This window comes from Hevea brasiliensis, unplaced genomic scaffold (genome assembly GCF_030052815.1).
Source record: "Hevea brasiliensis isolate MT/VB/25A 57/8 unplaced genomic scaffold, ASM3005281v1 Scaf564, whole genome shotgun sequence".
In the NCBI taxonomy this organism is placed as follows: domain Eukaryota; kingdom Viridiplantae; phylum Streptophyta; class Magnoliopsida; order Malpighiales; family Euphorbiaceae; genus Hevea; species Hevea brasiliensis.
In genome coordinates, this window is record NW_026615100.1 from 1 (window position 1) to 23273 (window position 23273).

At 36.5% G+C, this 23273-nt stretch overlaps 1 protein-coding gene and 2 non-coding genes across 3 annotated transcripts; 1 reads left to right on the forward strand and 2 right to left on the reverse strand.

Moving 5' to 3' along the window:
* Window positions 1–9656: 9656 nt before the first annotated feature.
* Window positions 9657–9763, reverse strand: LOC131177547 (small nucleolar RNA R71). The gene has a single exon (XR_009146976.1). It is a non-coding gene; the product is annotated as a small nucleolar RNA R71 (small nucleolar RNA).
* A 6079-nt stretch (window positions 9764–15842) lies between these two features.
* LOC131177546 (vegetative cell wall protein gp1-like) lies at window positions 15843–16337 on the forward strand. Its single transcript, XM_058142574.1, has one exon. It carries the CDS (start codon window positions 15843–15845, stop codon window positions 16335–16337), a length of 495 nt encoding a protein of 164 aa, XP_057998557.1.
* A 2779-nt stretch (window positions 16338–19116) lies between these two features.
* On the reverse strand, window positions 19117–19223 carry LOC131177548 (small nucleolar RNA R71). Its single transcript, XR_009146977.1, has one exon. It is a non-coding gene; the product is annotated as a small nucleolar RNA R71 (small nucleolar RNA).
* Between the last annotated feature and the right edge of the window lie 4050 nt (window positions 19224–23273).

Genomic DNA, 23273 nt, shown 5'->3' on the forward strand with positions numbered 1-23273 from the left:
GGTTACGTATTGCTTTGTGTTAATGGAAGCCAAAACGTAATTGCAGAAATTAAAACAGACTCTCTTGACTGACAATTTGTGGCTGCTGATTTTAAACACAAAAGCTACATGAGCCAATATCATGAAATTAAATCCTCCTTGGTCTGAAGCTGTACGTACATATGCATCATATACTCACTAAGATCTGAGAGGATTTTGAAACATTGATTGATCAAAATTGCTTCTTATTTTCCAATTTCTTCTTTATTTCCAAGAAAAACCACGAAGGAGAATTTTCGTTCTCTGATATTTGCAATACAATTAGACTCAACCATAGATGACATTCTTTTCTGCTAGTGAAGGAAAGCAACAATCTAGAGACAAACAAGCTGATAGAACCAAAAATGGAAATGGGGGAAATCTAAGGGAAAAGAGAAATTAGGGAGAAACCAAGAAGAAGAAAGAGGGAGAAATCTTATTCATCAGAATCAAGAATTATAGAACGGGTTTTCAATACTTGAGAATACAGCTATTATAGCTACTAACCTAACTGACACTCGTGTACGGTTGTTCATCAACTCTTATTGAATTCCCGCTATAGTTACAACGCCCCACATCCTGATTATAACAGCTACCCTCTTGCACGCTCAGCACATGTAAAATGTAACACACCGTTCTACTAAATTAATCTCGTGCTATCGCATGAACTGTGACATCGTATCAATACCTCCCCCTTTAAATTGTCCTTGTCCTCAAGGTCAGAACGAAGGAAACCTCATCTAATCCCATCTAAATAGTCCCAAGTAGCATCAGATAGAGAGGAATTAACCCAGTGAATGAGCCACTGAGTGGCAATAGCATTACCACGTTTAACTGTTCTTTTGTCCAATATGGCTTGAGGGTAAGGAGCTTGTATCATAGGGAAGGAAGGCAAAGCTAGAGATGCCACTACAAGAGAATTAGAATGAGCAGGCTTTAAGAGGAAACATGAAAGACATCATGGATTTTAGCTTCAATAAGCAACTGCAATTTGTACGCAACTGAGCCAATATGATCTAAAATTTTAAATGGACCATAATAATGAGAACGCAACTTGTGAACTGCTCTAGGCATTGAGGACTACATATATGGTTGAAGCTTAAGATATACCATGTCACCAATTGAGAATTGCCTCTCAGTTCTGTGCTTATCAGCTTGACTCTTCATATGATCAGCAGCTCTCTCTAGTTGTTTTAACAAAGCAACAATAGTTTCCCTGTCCCTCATAAAAATATCTACTGCTTCCTCATTAGACTCACTAGGTAAGTAAGGAAGATGAAGTGGTGGAGGAACTCCATAAAGAGCCTCGAAAAGGAGACTGATGAATAGAAGAATGATAGGAGGAGTTGTACCAAAACTTTGCTAAGGAAAGCCACTAATACCAAGAATGAGGCAATTGACCAGCCATGCACCTTAGATGCGTTTCCAAGCATCTATTAACAACTTCTGATTGATCATCAGTCTGAGGGTGATAGGCAGTGGAGAGATGTAAAGAAACACCTTGGAGCTTAAAAAATTCTTGCCAAAAGGTACTAGTAAAGACTGGATCACAATCAGAAACAATAGAATTTGGCAGCCCATGTAATTTATAAACATTATCCAAGAAGGCTTGAGCTACTATCTTAGCTATATAGGATGAGAAAGACCAATGAAATGTGCATACTTGGTAAGCCTGTCAACAACTACCATTATGACTGACTTGCCCTGAGACTTAGTGATGGGATTAAAACGATGTGTATGAGATGGGTGAAAGTGGACCAGCTGTTATTTTTACAAGCTCATCTAGCTTTGGCTTGGGTCTAGTTCAGTTATGTAGCTCCATTCTTCCTTAGGCCCAATTCAGCTCTGCAATTTCTCTCAAAGCATCGAAGTAGCAAAGAATCAATTACTCCCACATGCTGCTCATTTCAGCTATTCCAGTTAGCCATTCCAGCTAAGAATGGTGTTACAAGTTGTTGTAAATTAGTTAGAATCGCCTGTAAATACGGGAGGATAGCATAGAGATTTTTTCTAAAATAGCTTCGAGAGCATTCTTTTACTTTTATATAAACATACCATTATTCAATGAAACAACATAGCTTTTGCTCATTTACAAAATTTATTAGCTAAATTCTTCATGGTATCATAGCACAACTTGTGCTACTGATAGATTGTTCTTCTTAGTAAAATACAACTCTCTAATTGCCTTTCTTTCATTCTGCCCTCAAGCTGTTCTAAAGAATGGCTAATGTGACACCCCTTACCCGTCTACAGTGTAGCCGAGCCAGATATGCCACACAGTGTACCGAAACACCCTATTTTAATTCAATCATTTTTATTCTTCCTAATTTATTTTTTTTTTCATAGTTATGGAATACAATTTGTGAAATATAATTCATTTCAGTCATTTATTGAAATCATAAATTTATTTGAGGTTCCGCAAATTTTATAGAAAATCCGGCATAGTACAGGCTAAAAATGGAGAAAACAATTCTTCAGAACCTGTGAAAAACACTTCCAATATTTTCAATCAATCCCAAACTCTATTTCATCAACAAAATCTCAATATTTTTTTCAACAACATTTCCATTTCTCAATCATTCATCTCATATGATAATCATGTAAAAGTCATAAATAAATATTCACTTTTTCATTCATAAACACAATTTTCACTATGTCCATTAATACCAAAATACATTACATAAGTTTCAATTACATATGAGAAAATAAAAGTTAATTACAAAATACCCAAAATGAAACCTAGTGTCCTACCAATGTACTGACGTCGGTGAGGTGACACGGATACTATGCAGAGCTGCAGAAGGTCTCACCCAGTCTGTGGTCTACTGGGCTCTCGGTCGGTCTCTCCAGAACCTATGTGTGGCAAAAGCAACACACTAAACAATAATGCTTAGTGGTGCCAATAATAAAATAAAAAGAAATAACAGAAAATAAATATACAGTGAATGTATTGATGTCTCATTGCAAACAAATTTTTGATGAGTATTTGTAGTCTTACTTATTTTGTACTTGTTATATTCATTATTTCATTAAATTTATCCACTTTCATTTTTGGTTGCCCAAGTAACCTATCTTTGATCATTTGGATGGATAAGCGGGTAAAGCGGCCTGGTATCAAGTACCTCAGGCCATCACACCATCGGTCACATATGTATCTCCGGTGTACCTTGAGCGACTAATAAGCTGTAATAACATTAGGCACAAGGCCAAGTCTCAACACAATGTCAGAATGGCTAAAAGCCATAAAATCACAGAATGGCATAATACCATGTGCAGTACTACTAACTGAACCCAATTGGCATGCCAACCTATCCAAACCAATCTTGCTAGGTGTACTAGGGCATGTTACACTTTTAAATTGTACAATTCTTAAAATTTAAGTTTAGGTGTTACTATTCATTTTATTAGTCAACAAAAATGTTGACTTTTGCATAGACAATAGGTACATTAGTTCTAATACTCCCAACATACCACATTTTGCATTCTAAAATTATTAGTATTGGTTGCCAATACCATTTCTAAGCTTAGTGTTAGTTATTCAAAATTTTCAGATTTTAAGCCTCATATTTACTGCTCCATTGGTCATTTATACAATAGGAATTTGGAAAAATTGTCTTCTGAAAGTTGTTCCTTATTTTGTCTAGTTACATTTCCTTTTTTGAATCACTCCATTTGGAGTTTTGTAGCTCAAGTTATGGCCTAAAAACCATAACTGGCCGGATTGGACAGAATCCAAAATTCTGGGCAAAACTGGTTCTGCCAGATTTAGTAACCTAAGTTTGATTGGCAATATGACTAGGTTATGATCAGAATTTGGATTTGTGTCCTCCATGAAAGTTATAGGTATATGTCTCAGCTTTTTGCTGGTAAAATTTCAGGTCAATTGGACCTTTCTACACTGAGTTATGACCAAATGAATAAACACTGTTCATTTGGTCATTTTGCCCAGGCAGAATGCAAGTCACCCGGATTAGGGCAATTTTTAGGCCAACTTGGTTTGATTTTCTGGGCGGGTTTCTTCACCAAAGTTGTGCCATTATGTGTCTAGTTTCATGCCCAATTAGCCTTGTACCAATTGAACCTATACAACTCCATTTATGGCTGCCCAAACCTGCTGGACTCATGGTTAGTCCTGCAGGTCAGCCAAGGCAGCTTACCAATCTCAAATACCAAGCCACAACTCTCTTCATTTCCTTATCATACACAGCCAAATGGTCACTAATTGACTATTTAAACTTTCATTCACCAACACATGAACAAAATTTAAGTTTTATGCCTCAAACCCTAACTCCAACAACTAAAATTTTCATACACATACAATCCATAGTTTACAACACCAACATCATGTTCAATGGCAGCCATACACAAAATTTTTAGAATAAATTAGCACTAACCTTGACTTAGGCACTTTCCAAGGCTTAAAAACTTCACTTTCTTCCTTTCAAATTGCTGCCCAAAGCTTGCTCTAGTGGTAGGGATAATTTTTAATGAAGGCAAGTTAGGGTTTTGAGGTGGTTTACGGTGGGAATTGAAGCTTTGATAAGCTTTAATGGAGTTTTCCTTCCTCTCTCTCTCTCTCTCTCTCTCTATGTTTTTTGGCTGCCCAAAGGTTGAAGAAGCAACTAATTTTTCTTTCTTTTTTTCTGCCCATTAAGTCATTTTAAATAAGTTAATGCCATGTGTCAAAGTTTGATTGGGTGGGAGGATTTTTAATGACATTATAATAATGTCATAATTCTAATTCCTTTAATTTTATTTCCTTTTCTTCTCTACTAAATTTCAATTTAATTTTTAGCAATATTTATTCACATATTATGTCATAATAATTATTTACTTAACTGGACAAGTCGGCCAAAAATAATCTCTAAAGATGAAATGACTAAAATGCCCTCTGTTTGGCTTAACAGACTAAAATTGTCTGTACCAATTGAAAAATTTTTCTATTCATTTTCTTGGCATTCTAATGCCATAGAAACCTCAATGACCCTTCTCTGGAGTCCCAAAAATTATTTTATGAATTTTCCCTCGGGTCTAGGGCTCCTAGTTGCGAGAACCGCAACTTCCCACTAGGTTACCCATCGCTAGGGCACCGGCTCATTTAACTTAGTTGTATTTTATTTCTAAAATTTTTCCTAAATCTTTCTTATTAATATTTGAGTTAATTATGGTTCCTCACTTTAGTTTAAATATTTTTACGACGTTCTAGCCGTCAGGACCGACCGACATCGAAGCAGTAGAATGTACCGGAGTTCTTTGTGGGGAGAGTGTTACTGGTGATATAACCGAGACATCTGGGTGCACTGCATCGTGGTGCCGTACTGCTGTCAATGAAGATGGTGTTCTTCATCTACACAACTCTAACCACCCAGGCATGATACTTGTAAGTGCCCCTCTGACTAGGAAAATTTATTTATCATGGAGTAGATCCATGGTGCTTGCTTTGAGAGCCAAGGACAAGCTTGGATTTGTTGATGGGAGCTGTGAAATGCCTGCTGCTGGTTCTGCTACACTGGACAAATGGAAAAAGGTGGATAGCATGGTGACCTCCTAGATCCTGAGTTCTATCTCAAAAGAGTTGGTGGATGCCTTTATCTATGCTGCTTCATCCAAGGATCTGTGGGAAGAAATCAAAGAGAGGTTTGGAGAAAGTAATGGACCTCTCCTCTAACAACTCAAAAGAGAGATAAATAATCTAACTCAATCAAATGCATCTGTTATGGTTTATTTTACTAAACTTAAAAAATTATGGGATGAATTGACATGCCTTAAGCCTTTACCTGTTTGTGAATGTGGGGCTTCAAAACAAATGGATGAGATTAATAGTGAGGACAAGCTTATACAATTTTTGATGGGTTTGAATGAAACTTATGATCAAACTAGAAATCAAATTTTCTTGATGGACCCCTTACCAAGTGTGAACAAAGCATATTCCATGGTGTTAAGGGTGGAAAAGCAAAGAGAAGTTCACATTGATTCAAGTGATGAATTTAATTCTATCATGGTAGTAAAGGGACAGTTCGAGAAGGAGAAATCTCAAGGCAAGAAGAAGGAATTTGGAAAAAGGGAAAACAGATCCTATGATTACCGTAATGGAAATGGCCACACACAAGAAACATGTTTTAAGCTAAATGGTTATCCAGAATGGTTTACTGAACTTAAACAAAAGAAAGGAAAAGGCAAGGGCAATATGGCAACAAATGCATATGAAAAGTAGCTGAAATTGAGGGCAAGGCTGAGCAGAAAATTGAGAAGGCTAGTGTTGACTAGTCAAGCATAATCCAGCAGGAGATAGTAGAACCAAAACCCTACTGTTAATGAGGCAAGCTGTGTTAATTTCATAGGCTTTGTAGGTAAAAATCCATATAGCTACTCTTCTAGCAGTAATGGTGAGGAAAGAGGCTCTTGGATAGTAGATTCAGGAGCTTCCATACACATGAGTCATGACTTCACTCTTTTTCATAACCCTACAAAATTAAATGGCCATAGCACAGTTACCTTACCAGAACAAAGCAAGTTTTGTACAGTGGAACCATTAACTTGAGCCCAAAAATACACCTACATAACACACTTTACACACCAAGCTTCAAACGCAATCTATTGTCAGTCAGTGCACTTGCCAAAACTTCCAAAATAAATGTTAAATTCTTCACTAATTACTACCTTTTGTAGGACCAAGTGACTGAGGAAGTGATAGCAAGGGGGGAGCAGCAAGGATGATTATACATAATAAGTAGTAGGTCTCTTAGAAATAAGCGTAATCTTGGATTTTCTAGTAGTAGCTATGTTCCTATTTCTAAGACTCACTGAACGTCCTTTGCAAATGAATGAAGTTTACCAATCTTCTGTTACACCTAATTCTTTTGAATTGTGGCATTCCAGACTTGGACACATTTCAAGCACCAAATTATCACATATCACCTCAATAAAACCAAAGAGTCAAGATCATCAAGTATGTGAGGTATGCCCACTTGCCAAACAACAAGGGCTTAGTTTTCAAAAGAGTAAAATTACAACAGAATCTGTTTGTGACTTAATTCATATTTATTTGTGGGGATCATACTTAGCGCATTCTATTTCACAATCCAAATATGTTCTTACTATAGTTGTTGATTTTTCAAGAGTGACTTGGACATGCCAGTTACATGATAAAACTAGAGTTAGCAACACACTTTTTGAATTTTTACTCATGATACAAACACAATTTCAAAAGCAAGTCAAGGTGATTAGACCAGATAATGGCACAGAATTTATAAATCAATAATGCACAATGCTTTTCAAATCAAAGGGAATAATACACCAAAGAACTTGCCCTTACTCTCCACAACAAAATGGAGTTGTGGAGAGAAACCATAAGCATTTGCTTCAAGTGGCAAGAGCTTTGATGTTTACTTCCAATCTACTAAAGAGTTTTTGGAGGGAAAGTATTTGTTATACTCATTTCATGTAGGCATTTTAGGGTAGTTTTGCATCCATTTTGCTCTTATATTTTAGTATATTCTATGTTTTTAGCTTTATTTTAGCTTATTTATTAACTTTAGATACTTTATATTTGATTTTTGTAATTTTGTTATTTTTGATAGGATTTTATGGCAAATCGAAGATCAATGAGTACATTAGGAAGTGATTTGAAGAAATTTGGAGTTCTTTAAGCATAGAGGAAAGTTGAAGAAATCAAGCCTTGAAAGAGCAAGTTAGCTGAAATTTGCTTGAAACTTTGCTTAAGATCCTGCTTAGGAGTAAGCGGCGATGCTTAAGGTGCGGCACAAGTCAAGCATGAGCGTAAAAGTCTATTTTACTCTAAGTCCGCCAAGATTTGCTGAAGGTCCGCTTAACCTTAAGCGACAGGCGACCGTGAAATTTACTAAGAAGCCGCAGGGTTAAGCCAACCCTAAGCGACCGCCTAACGTGAATAATCTTTGTGACTTGGATAATTTTACACCTCATTTCCTATCCACTCCTTGGCTCTTATTTACTTTTAGGGCAACTTTTTGGGACCATATAAATTCATCATTTCCTAGTTTTTGCCACAAGAGGAAAAGGAAGGAAAAACAAAAAGGAAAGAAAATTTAATAGAGAGAGAGGAAGAGACGCCATTTCTTTTGGAGAGGAGCTGCTGCAACCATTTTTGGAGCTCCAGAAACCAAAGTTTTAGGTTCTTCTACCTGGGTTTTTCTATTTTAGTCCTCTTATCATATTTTTCTTTACTTTTCCATCAATCTTTCTTGTAAATACCATCATAAGTGAGTAAACTCTTTAGATTTCAGAGTTGGGAAATATGTTTTAGATTAATTTGTGTATTTGGACTGGGTATTTCCTTATTTTACATAAATATGAGCTTTGATTCCTTCCTTGTGTGCTTGATTTACTTGCCTAATGTTGGTACCCATTGGGTATTGTGATAATCTTTTATTGAAGGACCGAAAGGTGAAAGTCATTGATAGATAATCAAGGATTGGAACTTAAAATAACCTAGATTTAGAAATAAACTAGGATTTTAAGAGGAATTAATGATTGGTTATAAAACTTAATGGGTTTTAAAGTAATCAAATAACATACGAAAGTAGGTTTGGTTATTTTAGAACACACTTTGGTTTGTTTGAAAAAGCTATCAAAGGAATTTAGAATCAATTTCCTTCAAACTCTATTTTTCCCTAAAAATTGGAATGCCCAAGACAAATCCCAATTAATTTCTGCATAAACTCCCAACTCTGGAATCAATTTTAACATAATTAGACTTTCATTTAAATTACCCATTATTAATTTAGTTTAATTGCAAACTAGATTTAGAATTTATTTGCTTGCTCTTTACATATTCCAATTAGATTAATCAATTTACTTCGCTCATTTACACTTACCATTCATTCATTAATCATTAGCCCAAATAATTGCTTCATTCATAGTTTGGTACTCAAACTGCAAATCCTCGTAGGAATGATACTTGATTCATCACTGTATTACTTGAGACGACCCGTATACTTGCGGTTCGCCACATCAAGTTTTTGGCGCTGTTGCCGAGGATTTGATTTTTTTGTTTGATATTGACAATTGTTTGTTTGGTTAATTTGGGCATTTTATTTTATTTTCTTTTTACATTTTACTTTGAGAATTTGTTTATTTTGTTTTTCAGGTACTTTATTTTATGAGAAGAACAAAAAGTGAAGAAATCAATTTATTCTTTGATCCAGAAATAGAAAAGACAGCAAAAGCTTTAAGAGCAGAATCTAAAAGGAGAAAAGCTGAAATTAAAGCTCAACAACAACAAGAAAGAGCACAAGAGCAAGAGCAATTACAAGAAGAAATGGCCAACAACAATAACAACCGCTCTGTGAAGGATCATGCCTATCCTAACATTGGGGATTTCATGCCAAGTATCACAAGACCAAGAGTAGAAGCTAATAATTTTGAACTAAAGCCTGCACTCTGTCAGATGGTACAACAATCACAATTTGGAAGAAATCCGAGTGAAAGTCCACATGTGCATCTAGCACACTTTCTTGAGATCAGTGATATGTTGAAGATAAATGGAGTTTCTGATGATGCAATTCGACTCAGATTCTTTGCCACCGGGTTCTATCACAACATGGGATGAACTTTCTCAAGCATTTTTAGCCCAATATTTTCCACTGAGCAAGACAGCTAAGCTAAGAAATGAGCTGACTTCTTTCAAACCTAGAGATGATGAGAGCTTGTATGAAGCATGGGAGAGGTACAAAAATTTGCAAAGGAGATGTCCACATCATGGGATTCCTAAGTGGATGCTTGTTCAACACTTTTACAATGGAGTTTCACCAGCTATTAGAAGTACAATTGATGCATCTTCTAGAGGTGATCTTATGGAAAAATCTGAAGATGAAGCTTTTTCTGCTCTTGATAAAATTGCTTATAACAACTACCAATGGAGTTGTGAGAGGAATGAGATCAAGAAACCAGCTGGTATGTTCGAGCTTGATGCCATGAATATGATTAATGCTAAGTTTGATGCTTTGACAAGGAAGATGGACAAGCTAAGCATGAAAGTAGATTCTTCAGCTGGAGGTTCTAGTAACTCAGTAGAAGTTGGAGCTGCAAATGTCAATTGTGCAGCTGATTTTTCTGCACTTAATCAAGATTTTTCAAGTGAGCAAGTGGATTATGTAGGGAACTACAATCAAAGACCAGGTGGTAACCCATTTTCTACAACTTATGATCCAGCATGGAGAAACCACCCCAATTTCTCTTGGGGAGGTAGACAAGGACAAAATCAGAATTTTCAGCAACCTTCTGGGTATCAACAACATCAGAATTTTCAGCAGAATAGAGGTCCTCCTCCTGGAATTTCTAAACCTCAAAATGCACCTGCTCCACCTCTACCACAACAAGCACAACCAAACAAGACAGCTAGATTAGAAGCTATGATTGAGACTCTATTTGTGAGTCATCAAAGTCAACAAGAAATGATTTCTCAATTAGCATCTAAATTAGATCAAATGGCAACTCACAACAAGATGTTAGAGAATCAAATAGCTCAACAAGCTAGCTCTTCAAATAACAAAGCATTTGGGAAGCTCCCTAGCCAGCCAGAAAATTCAAGGGAGCATTGCAAGGCTATTACATTGAGGAGTGGAAAAATATTGGAGAATGGAGATAAAAAGATTGAAGAGAAAATTGAAGAAGAGAAAAACAGAGAAGGAGATGAACAAATTGAAGTTGAAGTTAGAATTGAAGCTGAGAAAGAAAATTCAGTGGAAGAAAAAGGAAGTAAGGGGAGGGAGAGCAAAGAAGAAGAACCTAAATATATTGCACCTAAAGCCTACATGCCACCTTTACCATGTCCACAAAGGTTTCAGAAAGCGAAATTGGATAAACAATTTGGGAAGTTCTTGGAAGTATTGAAGTCTTTGCATGTGACTATTCCTTTCACTGATGCCTTAGCACAAATGCCTTCATATGCTAAATTTTTGAAGGAGATTTTATCCAACAAGAAGAAATTGGAGGAATTTGAGGCCGTAGCTCTCACGGAAGAAAGCAGTGCTATTTTGCAAAATAAGCTCTCACTCAAACTGAAAGATCCTGGAAGTTTTTCCATACCATGTCACATTGGGGATATCAGTATAGATAAGGCTTTATGTGATCTTGGAGCCAGTGTTAGTCTAATGCCATTGTCTATCTATGAGAACGTGAAGATTGGAGAAATGAAGCCTACTACCATCTCACTACAATTAGCAGATAGATCTATTAAATTTCCAATTGGGGTAATTGAGAATGTTCCTCTGAAAGTTGGAAAATTTTTCATATCAGTGGATTTTGTGATATTGGAAATGGAGGAGGATGTACACATTCCTATTATTCTTGGTAGACCTTTCCTTGCTACTGCTGGAGCTGTGATTGATGTAAAAAATGGGAGGCTTACATTAGAAGTTGGGGAAGAGAAAGTTGAATTTAATTTGTTTCAAGCAATGAAAAAGAAAGATGATTCAAATTCATGCTTGAGAATTGATGTGATAGATAAAGAGGTCGGAGAAGTGCTTAAAAAGCAACATCCTAAAGATCCCTTAGAAGCTTGTTTGGTTTATAACATCAAAAAAGGGGATGAGATTGAAGAAGCTGCAGAATATGCTACAATCTTGGAAGGAAATCCACCTTTGCCTATGGCTGATATTGAAAAGATTGGGGATTTGAAGCAAGTTACAACTTCATCATCAAAGCTTGAAAAAAGTGAAGCACCAAAGGTAGAGTTGAAACCTCTTCCAACAAATCTCAGGTATGCCTTTCTAGGTCAAAATTCTACATATCCTGTAATTGTTAGTGCTAAATTGAATGATTGTGAAATTGAAAAATTATTAAGAATTCTTAGAAAGCATAGAAGGATAATCGGTTATACCATTGATGATATTAAAGGAATACATCCTTTTGTGTGCATGCATAGAATTTTGTTGGAAAATAATCATAAAGACTCTCGAGAGTCACAGAGGAGATTGAATCCAAATATGAAAGAGGTTGTGAAAAAGGAAATCTTGAAATTGCTTGATGTAGGTATCATTTACCTATTTACGCGAGAATTGGGTAAGTCCGATTCATGTTGTACCAAAAGGGGCATCACAGTAGTGAAAAATGAAAATTATGAACTAATACCTACAAGGATCAGAATCGGATGGAGAATGTGTATAGACTATAGGAAATTGAATAATGCAACTAGAAAGGACCATTTTCCATTACCATTTATAGAACAAATGCTTTAAAGACAAGCTCATCATTCTTATTTTTGCTATTTGGATGGCTATTCAGGGTTCTTTCGGATCCCTATTCACCCAGATGATCAGGACAAAACTACCTTCACATGTCCTTATGGTACCTTTGCATATCGAAGGATGCCATTTGGACTATGTAATGCCCCTGCTACATTTCAAAGATGTATGATGTCCATATTTTCTTACATGATTGAGGGTATTATGGAAGTGTTCATGGATGATTTTTCTGTGTATGGTAAATCTTTCGATGAATGCTTATCTAACTTGTCTAAGGTTTTGCAGAGATGTGAAGAGTTCAATTTAGTTTTGAATTGGGAAAAGTGCCATTTTATGATACAAGAAGGAATTGTTTTGGGACATCTTGTGTCAAACAGGGGTATTGAGGTGGATAAAGCAAAGGTAGAAATTATTGAGAAAATGCCACCCCCAACATCCGTGAAGGGAGTGAGGAGTTTCTTAGGGCATGCTGGATTTTATAGGAGATTCATTAAGGATTTCTCTAAGATTTCTAAGCCACTTACCAATTTATTGAGTAAAGATGTGGAATTCCATTTTGATACTAATTGTATGAACGCTTTTTTCATGATAAAGGAAGCTTTGATATCTGCTCCTATTATCAACCTCGATTGGTCATTACCTTTTGAGTTAATGTGCGATGCTAGCGATTATGCCATTGGGCCTATTTTGGGACAAAGGAGAGATAAGAAGGTGTATGCAATATACTATGCAAGTAGAACCTTAGATGATGCTCAAATAAATTACTCTACTACAGAGAAAGAGTGTTTGGCAGTGGTATTTGCTGAGATAAATTCGTGTCCTATCTTGTGGGGTCAAAGGTAATAGTGTACACGGATCATGCAGCTATCAAGTATCTCCTTCAGAAAAAAGAGGCTAAACCTAGATTGATAAGGTGGGTGCTACTCCTTCAAGAGTTTGACTTGGAAATTAAAGACAAGAAAGGAGTAGAAAATGTGGTAGCAGATCATCTGTCTAGATTGAGGCAAGAACAAGGAGATAATTTGGGAAAAGAGCCCCCAATAGATGATTATTTTCCTGATGAGCAACTGTTAGTAATCATGAATGCAAAAACCCCTTGGTATGCAGATTTCGTGAACTATCTAGTGTGTGGAATCCTTCCACCTGACCTAACATGGCAGCAGAAGAAGAAATTTCTTTTTGATGTGAAGAATTACGATTGGGAAGAGCCATTTTTGTTCAAGAGATGTGGAGATGGGTTGATTAGAAGATGTTTAGCTGATGAGGAGATAGGGAATGTTATTAAAGATTGCCATTCTTCACTTTATGGGGGTCATATGAGTGTGACAAAGACTGCAGAAAAAGTTCTTCAAGCAGGGTTCTTTTGGCCACATATGTTTAAAGATGTGAGAAAGTTTGTAAATGCATGTGATAGGTGTCAAAGGATGGGTAATATCTCGAAGAGAGATGAAATGCCCCTCCAAAATATATTGGAAGTGGAACTATTTGATGTGTGGGGCATTGATTTCATGGGACCTTTTCCATCGTCCTTTGGACACAAATACATTTTAGTTGGAGTAGATTATGTGAGCAAATGGGTTAAAGCTATACCATCTCCAACTAATGATGTTAGAGTTGTGATTAAATTCCTTAAAAAGTTCATTTTTACAAGATTTGGAACTCCACGTGCCATTATAAGTGATGGAGGTTCTCATTTTTGCAACCATCAATTTGAAAGATTATTATAAAAATATGGAGTAAAGCATAAAGTTGCAACACCCTACCATCCACAAACTAGTGGTCAAGTGGAGATCTCAAATAGAGAGTTGAAAAGAATTCTTGAGAAAACAGTGAATAGTTCAAGGAGAGATTGGTCACTAAAGTTAGACGATGCTCTTTGGGCCTATAGAACAGCTTTTAAAACTCCTATTGGCACCACCCCATTTATATTGTTTTATGGGAAAGCTTGTCATTTACCTTTGGAGTTGGAGCATAGAGCATGTTGGGCCATAAGGACACTGAATTTTGACTTAAAAACTGCAGGAGAAAAAAGAATGTTGCAACTAAATGAACTTGAGGAACTTAGATTGGATGCTTATGAAAATGCCAAGCTGTACAAGGAAAGAACTAAGAGATGATATGATAAGCATATTAGGAGGAAAGAATTTCAGGAAGGTGATGTTGTTCTCTTATATAATTCTAGGTTAAGGTTATTTCCCGGAAAATTAAAGTCAAGATGGTTAGGGCCTTACACTGTTATAAAGGTATACCCCTATGGAGCTGTTGAGATAGGCAATGAAACCTCAGGGACTTTCAAAGTTAATGGGCAGAGATTAAAGCATTATATTGTTGGAGAACCCACACAAAAGGTTGTAGAGGTTTCATAGCTTGGTTCCCCAATTGGGGATATTTAGGTGATTTGGAGTGGAAGGTCAAGCTTAAGACCTTAAACAAGCGCTTCTTAGGAGGCAACCCAAGCGTATCCTTTTATAGTTTATTAATCTTCTATTTCAGTTCATTTTCAGCTTTTACCCTCATTAAACTCAAAAGTGACATTTGTTTATCTTTTGTAGGTCATTCATGAAGATTGGGCAAATTAACACATGTAGCAAAAAAAAAGAATTAAAAGGGAGCAAGTATAAGCAAAATTCTACACTTTATCCAGTGCATGTGAACAGTAACACTTTAAACTTGTGCTAAATTGCTGATATTGCATTCTACTTGATAGCACATGTTTAATTTTGTGTCTTGTGTAAATTCTGTGAAATACAACTTAAATGAGGATCAATTTTGATATTTATGACTGATGTGAGCTTTATTGAAGTGCAAAAATAGTGTTTGTTAAGTTTTACCTTTTAGTGTATATATAGTTTTATAATCTGTTAGAAATTTACATGTTTTTGTTTGAATTGCTACTAGTTTTTGTAGTCTGCTGATTTTTGTTACTGTTCATGCTACTATTCATGCTGCTTAAAAAGTCAATTTCTATGTCTTTTCTGCAATTTTTGAATGTCTGAAACTTGTCTCAATTGCTGCTGAAAATGTGCTTTTGGTATAAGTTTAGAAATGAGACCCTTTCATTAAGTTTGCAAAAAGGTAATCACAATTGGTGCCTAATTTGAACCATGCTTGCAAAAAAAAAAAAAACTAAATGAACATGTACAATGCTTGCTAAGTTTATGAGAGATGATGAGCTTAAATTTTTCAATTTGGTGGTATTAATCTGTAGTTGGTAATTGCTGAGGGTCATGATAGCATTCCATAGCATTTGGACTGTTTTTGGTAAGTAAAATCACAATTTTTCCCAAAACTTGCCGAAACTTGCTGATGATGTTGCTTACTAAGCTGTATCCTATGCTTAACCCCAAGCATAACCCAAATTACCAGATGTCTGCCCCACATTTTAAAAAGCCAAAACTTCCGCCATTTTTTTTTATAAAGCGCTCGCCCAAACTCCCGAATAACCAAAGCTTCATTCCGTCGAATCCCTTCCCACACCATTTTTCTAGCATTTTTAGAGAACCTGAAGAGTTTATTTCTCTTCATTAAATGGTGAGAACCAAGATGTGGTCCACCCACAAACCCAAACCCAGAAAATCTCGACGCTCTGTCAAATCGAAAATGGGTACTCCATCTTCTTTACCAACAAACCCTAACCCCAGTCCCAATCCACCACTACCTCAATCGCCACCACCGCAGACACCACCACTACCTCAATCGCCACTACCGCAAACACCACCACTACCCCAAAGCCAAACACCAACCCTCATTCCACCGACCCCCCTCTCGCCACAAACTGAGCCACAAAATGAAACACCCATTTTCGAAACTCAGTTCCAAGAACCAATGTCTGAACCTGCGCCAACTCAAACCAAATCTAAAGGTAAAACTAAAAAGGCTGCGGGTAGACCCAAGAAAGCCACTGTCAGAAAAAGAAAAGGAACGCCCTCTATTCCTTTGGACTTAAACTCCCCACCGCAACTTTCCTCTGAACCAATCAGTAAAAGAACTAGGTCCTCCTCGCAAATTCCATCACCAGCGGTTCAAACCCCTGTACCCCAGTCACCCTTAAACTCTCCCAAGCTGCCCAAAGAAGACTCGGCTATCTACCAATGATATAGAGGAGGTACTTTCTCCATTACCTTGGGCTTTTAAAGACATGGATATGAAAAATGCTTATGAGATTTTAGCTTCTAAACCTATTTTAGCAAACAAATATATGGATGAGCAGATTTTAAAAGAGTTAGGCATTTTTTACTCTGTATTTGCCTATTTAGATGCTGTCAACTGGACTAAATTTGCTAGGATTAGGGAACCAGTGTACAAGGATTTGACCTTGGAATTTTTTAGTTCCTTAAGGCTGAATTTCAAACCAACGATGCTGAGCATAAGGATGTGATCTATTTTCGATGTGCTGGCATTGATAGGGAGTTAGACATGGATACTATGAATGAAATTTTTGGTTTTCAGGGTTCGGGCTATAAAAATATTGAGTGGCAACAAACCATCTATGACCCTGTTCAGTTCTGGAAAGACATTGCACTGATGCATACATTTTGCATAGTCATTTAGGTCTAATTTCATAACCATTTTATTTGATTATTAGTCATTTTTAGCTAATTTCATTAGTTAATTAGTTAGTTTTTCATAATTGTCGATTTTGGATTAATTTGTAATTTTTACTTTGTTTTGTAGGAAAAATGGTGTTTTTGAAGGACTGAAGAGAAATTTTGCCATTGAGGAGTGACTTCTCTGACCAAAGATGTCAAAAACAAGTTTTCAAGCTGAAATATACATTGACTAAATTGTGCATAACTTGCATAAGCTATGCAGATCTGCATAAGGAGAAAAATCAACTGTTCGAACCAGTAGAAATGTGCATAAGGAGATCGCATAGCTTATGCACATTCACGCCTCCTTATGCACTCTCATGGAATTGTGCATAACCTATGCACCAAGTCATGCGATTTCGCATAAGTGAACGAGAACCGGTAAGCGCATAAGGGGTGCATAACTTATGCGATCCACTTATGCTGATCCATAAAGGTTTCATTAATGGTGTGAGAAGATTCACTCAGAAAATTTCTCCTAGAACACACCATGTTAGGGCTCCATGTCAGAAAATGCTATAAATAGTCTCATATCCCATTTTAGGGGGGAGACAAGAAGGCGGACAAGGAGCAGAAAAGGAAAGGAAGAGGAAAGGCAGAATTTGAAGAGTCACTTTCACCTTTCACACCATTTTCAACCAAGATTTGCAGATTTCTTTCTTTCCTTATATTTTTCCTACCTTTCTAGTGTTTAATTTCTTGTTTCTTAGCTTAGATTAAAGCTTGATTTTCATATAAACTCAGAATTTCTTGTAAGCATTATGGATAGTGAGTAGTTTACTTTTGATTCTGGAGTAAGAGTTGTAATATTTGAGATATTTTATGGATTTTGATTGGGTAATCCATATTTTGTGGTCTTAATGAGTTTTATTCATTTCTTGTGTGCTTAATGACATGCTTAGTGTAGGATCCCATTAAGTGATGTTCTTAATCCATGGTTGAGGCACCGAAAGGAGAAGGCCTTATGATAGATAATCAAGGAATTAGACTTAATTAACTTAGATCTAGAAATAGACTAAGGATTAAGAGGATTCACAGATTAATTAAAGAACTTAATGGGTCTTAATTAATTCTAACTCCACGAAAGTAGGATTAGTTTGATTAAGGCACTCTTTGTCTCACTCGAAAGGGTATTCAAAGGATTTAAGAATTAATCTTCTTAAAACCCGTAAGTTTCACAAGATTGGATAACCAATTTAAAAATCCCAAAATAGCTCGAATATGAAATCCCGAACTCCGGAATCGCCTTTTTATCATTGTTAATTTCCAATCAAATTTAATTGCTTGCCATTTTAAATTTTGCCATACTTGAACTTGCTTATTTCAATTTGATGCAATTTTAGTTTAATTAATACATTGTTGGATAGATTATTAATTTTGCACAAATAGATTTCATACTCCAATACCCATCAATTTATTACTTTAATCTCAAAAATAGTCCAAATTATTTGAACTTTTATATCAAAAATTCAATCATTAACACAACTCCTCGTGGGAACGATATCTTTTCTATATTACTTGTACGACCCGTGCACTTGCGGTTGGGCCACATCAAGTTTTTGGCGCCGTTGCCGGGGAGTTGTTTGTTTAAGATTGAATTCTTGATTATTTTAGTTGTTTATAGTTTTATTTTTGTTATCTTTTCATTTTGTGTTTGTTTGTTCTTTTTCAGGTACTTTTAATCTTTTATGAGAAGAGCTAGAAGCACAAGTGACACATCCTTATTGTTCAATCCTGAAATTGAGAAATTTTGTGAGGCCAACAAGAAAGAAACCAGAAAAAGAAAAGAAGCTTTGAGAGAAACTGAATTAGAAGCAGACATGGCTGATGAAAGAATTAGAATTGGTGGTAATGTTGGAAATGATCGAAACAATGAAAATGTTGCCCAAGGAGAAGAAGTAGTTAATGCTAATGTGCCCAGGGGAAGTATGATGGATCATGCTTTTCCTCGTTTTGATGACTTGAGAGAAAGCATAGCAAGACCAAGAATTGATGCAAATAGTTACAAGATGGATTTTGGAGTTCTTCAAATGATTTAGAATTCTCAATTTGGGGGACATCCCTCTGAAAATCCACATACTCATCTTAAGAAGTTTGCTATGATCTGTGACATGCAAAAGCAACCTGGAGTATCTGATGATGCAGCAAGATTGAAGCTATTCCCATTCTCTTTGAAAGATAGAGCATTGGATTGGCTTGATTCTTTACCTCACAACTCCATTACAAATTGGGAGCAACTCACTGATGCATTTCTTGCACAATATTTTCCACCTGGAAAAACTCAAGAATTGAGGAATCAAATGACAGCTTTCAAACCAAGAGAAGATGAAACTCTCTATGAGTCATGGATGAGATGGAAGGAATTAGAGAGACAATGCCCACATCATGCCATTTCGAAATGGATGATAAACCAGAATTTTTACACAAATGTCACTCCTGCAATCAGAGGAATTATTGATGCTCAAACAGGAGGAGAATTTATTATGAAGCATGAAGATGAAGCTTATGAGCTATTGGAGAAAATTGCAAAGAATACTCATCTTTGGAGTAGTCCAAGAGGACCAGCTCCAACTCAGAAGAGACAAGCTGCTGGAATGTATGATCTTGATCCATTCAACATGATTAATGCAAAATTTGATGCACTTACAAATGTCTTGGCTAAGAAGATGGAAGATTTGAGTATGTTGGTTAGTTCAACATCATCATCTGGAAGTTCACAATAAGTGGCTTATGCAGAGGGGACTACCAGCTGTGGAGTAGATTATGGAGAACAAGCAGCATATGTTAGTAATTATGGAAACAAGCAAATGGGGAATTCTTATTCTCAAACTTATAATCCAAATTGGAGGAATCATCCCAACTTTTCATGGGGAAACCAGCAAAATCAAGTTTCAAATCAGAATTTTCAACCTCAACAGCAACAAGGAATTCCATATCAGCAAAATAGGCAACCATTGCCTAATTTTCAGCAGAAAAATATGAATCCTCTACCAAAGCAGAAGAACAAAGTTCCACCATGAAGCTTTATTGCAATGATTCTTGCTAACCAAAATAAGCATGATGAGGAGATGAGAGAGATGAAAGCAAGGCTAGAAAAGATGCAAACACATAATGAATCTTTGGAAAATCGAGTTGCACAACAAGCATCTTCTTCAAGTACCAAGTCTTTTGGAAAACTTCCAAGTCAACCAGAAAACCCAAGAGAGCAGTGTCAAGCTATTACTTTAAGAAGTGGGAAAGTTGTAAATGATGAGAAGAGTGAAAATAGTGAGAAGAGAGAAAATGAGAAAGAAACTGATGAGAGTGAAAAACAAGAGAGTGCAGAAAAATGTAAAGAGGAAATTGAAGAAAAGGAAGAGAAATATATACCTCCTGAGCCCTACAAGCCACAACTTCCTTTCCCACAAAGATTTCACAAAGCCAAGCTTGATAAGCAATTTGGGAAGTTCTTAGAGGTTTTGAAGAAGCTATACATAAATGTGCCTTTTGTTGATGCTCTTTCACAAATGCCCTCTTATGCAAAATTCTTGAAAGAAATTCTCTCAAACAAGAGGAAACTTGAAGATGATGAAACTGTAGCTTTGACAGAAGAATGTAGTGCTATCCTCCAAAGGAAACTTCCTCCTAAGCTCAAAGATCCAGGGAGTTTTTCAATTCCATGCCACATTGGGGAATCATGTTCTATAAAAGCTTTATGTGATTTAGGGGCTAGTGTTAGCCTTATGCCCCTTTCCATCTATGAGAAGCTCAACATGGGAGATCTTAAGCCAACCCACATTTCTCTTCAGTTAGCTGACAGATCAATTAAGTATCCTGAAGGGATTTTGGAGAATGTGCCTCTGAAGGTTGGGAAGTTCTACATACCTGTTGACTTTGTCATCTTGGACATGGAAGAGGATTCTAATATTCCAATTATCTTGGGAAGACCCTTTCTAGCTACAGCAGGAGCATTGATTGATGTTAAGGGAGAAAATTTGACTCTTAGAGTTGGTGAAGAGCAATTGGTTTTCAACATTAATAACACTATGAAGAAGCATCATTCTGAAGCTGATACTTGCTTGAGAGTTGATATTATTGATGAGCTGGTTGAAGAACACTTCAGAAAGAAATATCCAGAAGATCCACTTGAAAACTGCTTGGTTCATGGAGAAGGCATAGACTGTGACAACCCTCATGTGGCTGCATATGCTCAACACTTAGAGGGTAGTCCACCATTCATTTCTGCTCCAGTTTTTCAACTTACACAAAAGGAAAAATTTGAATCTAAGCAACCATCATTCAAGGAAGAAGATGCACCTAAGGTAGAACTTAAGCAACTTCCTTCTCAGCTCAGGTATGAATTTCTTGGCACCAATAACACTTATCCAGTAATTGTAAATGCAAACTTGAGTACCTTAGAGGCTGATAAGTTGTTAAGAGTGTTGAGTCAATTCAGAAAAGTTTTAGGATACACCATAGATGACATTAAGGGAATAAGCCCACGCTTTTGCATACATAGAATCAGTTTGGAAGAAAATTGTAAGCCATCTATTGAACATCAGAGGAGGTTGAACCCAAATATGAAAGAAGTTGTTAAAAAGGAAATTTTGAAGTTGCTAGATGCAGGGATCATATATCCTATCTCAGACAGTACTTGGGTGAGCCCAATACATGTTGTTCCAAAAAAGGGTGGAATGACAGTGGTCAAAAATGAAAATAATGAATTAATTCCCACCAGAACAGTGACTAGTTGGCGAATGTGCATAGATTACAGAAAACTAAATGTTACCACTAGAAAAGATCATTTTCCACTTCCCTTCATTGATCAGATGTTAGAAAGACTGGCTAGGCATTCTTATTTTTGTTATTTAGATGGATACTCAGGTTTTTTTCAAATCCCTATCCATCCAAATGATCAAGAGAAAACCACTTTTACTTGTCCATATGGAACCTTTGCTTATAGGAGGATGCCATTTGGGTTGTGTAATGCACCAGCCACTTTTCAAAGGTGCATGATGGCAATCTTCTCAGATTTCATTGAAGACATAATGGAGGTTTTTATGGATGATTTTTCTGTTTACGGATCTTCATTTGACATATGCTTGGCTAACCTTTCTAAAGTTTTGCAGCGATGTGCAGATACTGACCTTGTGTTAAACTGGGAAAAGTGTCATTTCATGGTTCAGGAAGGGATAGTGCTTGGACATTTGGTATCTAACAGAGGAATAGAGGTTGATAAAGCCAAGGTTGAAGTGATAGAGAAGATGGCTCCTCCTACCAATGTCAAAGGAATTCGAAGTTTTCTAGGACATGCCGGGTTCTACAGACGCTTTATCAAGGATTTTTCTAAAATAGCTAAACCTTTGTCTAATTTGTTAAGTAATGACACACCATTTGTATTTGACCAAGAGTGTTTGGATGCCTTTTGCAGGTTGAAGCAAGCTCTTATCACTGCACCAATCATGCAACCACCTGATTGGAGCCTACCTTTTGAAATTATGTGTGATGCTAGCAACTATGCAATTGGGGCTGTTCTTGGTCAAAGGAAGGACAAAAAGGCTTATGCTATTTATTATGCTAGTAGAACACTGGATGAGGCTCAAACAAATTATGCAACAACTGAAAAGGAATTTTTAGCAATTGTCTTTGCATTAGAAAAGTTTAGACCTTACATTATTGACTCAAAGGTGGTTATATTTTCAGATCATGCACCATCGGTGTTGCTCAGTAAAGGAGGTTAAACCTAGGCTCATTAGGTGGATTCTGATGCTACAAGAGTTTGATTTGGAGATTAGAGATAAGAAGGGAGCTGAAAATGTAGTTGCGGATAATCTGAGTAGGCTGAAATTGGATGATGAAGAATTGGATGAAATCCCTATTGATGAGTTTTTCTTGGATGAACAACTTTTCTCTCTTGTTGCTAAATTACCTTGGTATGCAGACTTTGTGAATTATCTATCTTGTGGAGTTTTACCTCTAGGAATGACATGGCAACAAAAGAAAAAGTTTTTGCATGAGGTGAAGTTTTATAGATGGGATGATTCTTTACTCTTTAGGAGATGCTGTGATGGTTTAATAAGGCGATGTATTCCTGATGAGGAGACACAGAGTGTTATGCATCATTGCCATGCTTCTGATTACGGAGGACATTTTGGAATCTCTAAGACAGCTAGTAAAATTTTGCAAGCTGGTTTCTTTTGGCCAAATCTTTTTAAGGATGTGAGAAAATTTGTGTTGGAATGTGATAAATGTCAAAGGAGTGGAAATTTGTCAAAAAGAGATCAAATGCCCCTAAATGATATTCTTGAAGTGGAATTATTTGATGTTTGGGGAATAGATTTTATGGGGCCATTCCCTCCTTCATATGGTAATAGATACATCCTAGTTGGAGTTGACTATGTGTCAAAGTGGGTGGAAGCTATTGCAACTCCAACTAATGATGCTAGAGTGGTAGTGAAATTTT

Coding starts and splice junctions, on each gene's coding strand:
- LOC131177546 (XM_058142574.1), top strand. CDS start 15,843: ATGGGTACTCCATCTTCTTTACCAACAAACCCTAACCCCAGTCCCAAT.